The sequence below is a fragment of the Nansenia antarctica genome, assembly GCF_963989245.1.
Source record: "Nansenia antarctica genome assembly, chromosome: 17".
In the NCBI taxonomy this organism is placed as follows: domain Eukaryota; kingdom Metazoa; phylum Chordata; class Actinopteri; order Argentiniformes; family Microstomatidae; genus Nansenia; species Nansenia antarctica.
In genome coordinates this window covers 27,177,463-27,179,962 of record NC_137687.1, presented here as the reverse complement: position 1 = coordinate 27,179,962, position 2,500 = coordinate 27,177,463, and the positions used below count along the sequence as shown (strand labels likewise).

General features: G+C 52.0%; 1 protein-coding gene across 1 annotated transcript in view; it reads right to left on the bottom strand.

Annotated features, from left to right (window-relative positions):
- Positions 1 to 2,500, bottom strand: part of cacna1ea (calcium channel, voltage-dependent, R type, alpha 1E subunit a) — a gene marked incomplete at its 3' end in the record, with an annotated part of 122,910 nt that overhangs the window by 57,019 nt on the left and 63,391 nt on the right. Inside the window, exon 6 of the mRNA XM_080547424.1 lies at positions 2,314 to 2,426. Coding sequence (XP_080403550.1) covers positions 2,314 to 2,426 — 113 coding nt within the window. The remainder of the gene's footprint in view (positions 1 to 2,313; positions 2,427 to 2,500) is intronic.

Here is a 2,500-nt window from a genome sequence, read left to right as displayed (position 1 = left end):
CATGATATCTGTCCTGTGTTCATGAGGGGACAGAAAGCAGCAGAACTAACCCAGCAGGCTGGAGAGAGGAGAGGAGAGGAGAGGAGAGGAGAAGAGAGGAGAAGAGAGCAGAGGAGAGGAGAGGAGAGGAGAGGAGAGGAGAGGAGAGGAGAGGAGAGGAGAGGGGAGAGGAGAGGAGAGGAGAGGTGAGGAGAGGAGAGGAGAGGAGAGGTGAGGAGAGGAGAGGTGAGGTGAGAGGAGGGAGGAGAGAGGAGAGGAGAGGAGAGGTGAGAGGAGAGAGGAGGGAGGAGAGAGGAGAGGAGAGGTGAGAGAGGAGGGAGGAGAGAGGAGAGAGGAGAGAGGAGAGAGGAGAGGAGATGAGAGGAGAGGGGTGAGAGGAGAGAGGAGGGGAGAGGAGAGGAGAGGAGAGGAGAGGAGAGAGGAGGGGAGAGGAGAGGAGAGGAGAGGAGAGAGGAGAGAGGAGGGGAGAGGAGAGGAGAGGAGAGGAGAGGAGAGAGGAGAGGAGAGAGGAGGGAGGAGAGAGGAGAGAGGAGAGGGGAGAGGTGAGAGGAGAGAGGGGGGTGGAGGAGAGGAGGGGAGAGGAGAGGAGAGGAGAGAGGAGAGAGGAGGGGAGAGGAGAGGAGAGGAGAGGAGAGGAGGGAGAGGAGGGGAGAGGAGAGGAGAGGAGAGAGGAGAGGAGAGCAGAGGAGAGGAGAGGAGAGAGAGAGGAGAGGAGAGGAGAGAGGAGGAGAGGAGATGAGAGGAGAGGAGAGGAGAGGAGAGGAGAGGAGAGGAGAGGAGAGGAGAGGAGGGTTACTAACTAAGGATGGAGAGAGGAGAGGAGGGCAGCAGTAGTTGGTAAAGCGGGGTACACACATAAGGATTTTCAAAATCTTAACCGATTTCTTATCTGAGACAGACCCCACACATGACGATAACAAATCTTGGATTGAACAGCCTTGATCGTATTGTGTGTGGTGTGCACCGATTTTCCCATTTCAGCACCCCACAGACATAAAGATTATCATTACGACAGACTCCAGACTCTCTAGAGTCTCGTTCCCCAAGCCAGAAATCTCGCGTGAACCCATCCTTTTAATATTGCCTTTAAATTACAAAATATTGAAATTAAGATTATATAATGATTAAATCACTTTGAGCCGCAACGTTTGCAGAAAAAGCGCTATACAAATAAAGTTATTATTATTATTATTATCTAACGTAGTACCCTGACTGACCTGTACGAGGCAACCATGTGCGACAGGGCAAATAAAGTGCCGAATAACGAAAAGTCAGCTCGCTTCTTGATTGGCTACATTCCATCCACGTCATAGTCGGACTCGCGAGCAGGGTTGCCAGATGGGAATGACATTTTCCACCATAACCACAGTCTAAAACCGCTAATTCCACCCAAAAACCCCAGAGTCCATCTGGCAACCCTAGGATTTTTGGTCGTAAGTATTGAACACATTTGACATTTACGATTGCTGTCCACGACCATTTCCCGAGCAGATTGTCGGGAGAGATTGACTCTTAACACACCTCACACCACAGGATAATGTTATAAGAAAATCTTTAGAGCCAACCCGATAATCGGGCGTTTTTTGTCTTTGGTCGGAAGGGGGAAAATCGGGCCAAAATCGGCCAGATAATCTTTATGTGTGTGCCCCGCTTAAGGCCTCTGTGGCTCAGTCGGTAGAGCGTCTGCCCAGTTGGTAGAGCATTGTGCTAACAACGCTTAGGTTGTGGGTTCGATTCCCGCTGGGACCGTATATACTGACAAATGTATGCAACCACTGCAATGTAAGCCGCTTTGGATAAAAGCGTAAGCTAAATGGTGTATAGAATAATAATGATTATTATTTTTATTATTAATGCTGGAGAGAGGAGTGGAGAGGAGGGAGAGGAGGGTTATTAACTAAGGTTGGAGAGAGGAGAGGAGAGGAGAGGAGAGGAGAGGAGAGGAGAGGAGAGGAGAGGAGAGGAGAGGAGAGGAGAGGAGAGGAGAAGACAGGAGAGGAGAGGACAGGAGAGGAGAGGAGAAGAGAGGAGAGGAGAGGAGAGGAGAGGAGGGGAGGGGAGGGGAGAGGAGAGGAGAGGACAGGAGAGGAGAGGACAGGAGAGGAGAGGAGAGGAGAAGAGAGGAGGGGAGAGGAGAGGAGAGGGAGAGGAGAGGAGAGGAGAGGAGAGGAGAAATGAGGAGAGGAGAGGAGAGGAGAGGAGAGGAGAGGAGAGGAGAGGAGAGGAGAGGAGAGGAGAGGAGAGGAGAGGACAGGAGAGGAGAGGAGAGGAGAGGAGAGGAGAGGAGAGGAGAAGGAGAGGAGAGATACTAACTTGGTGATCTTGAATATCCTCAGCAGGCGAAGGGCTCGCAGAACGCTGATGCCGAAGGACATGCCAGGCCTGAAGAAGCCCCAGAGGACCTCCAAGATGCTGCCCACGATCACCTGACACACACAGCATCAGAACACACACACACACACACACACACTATCACCTGGGCACAGGACACAGAGCCAGC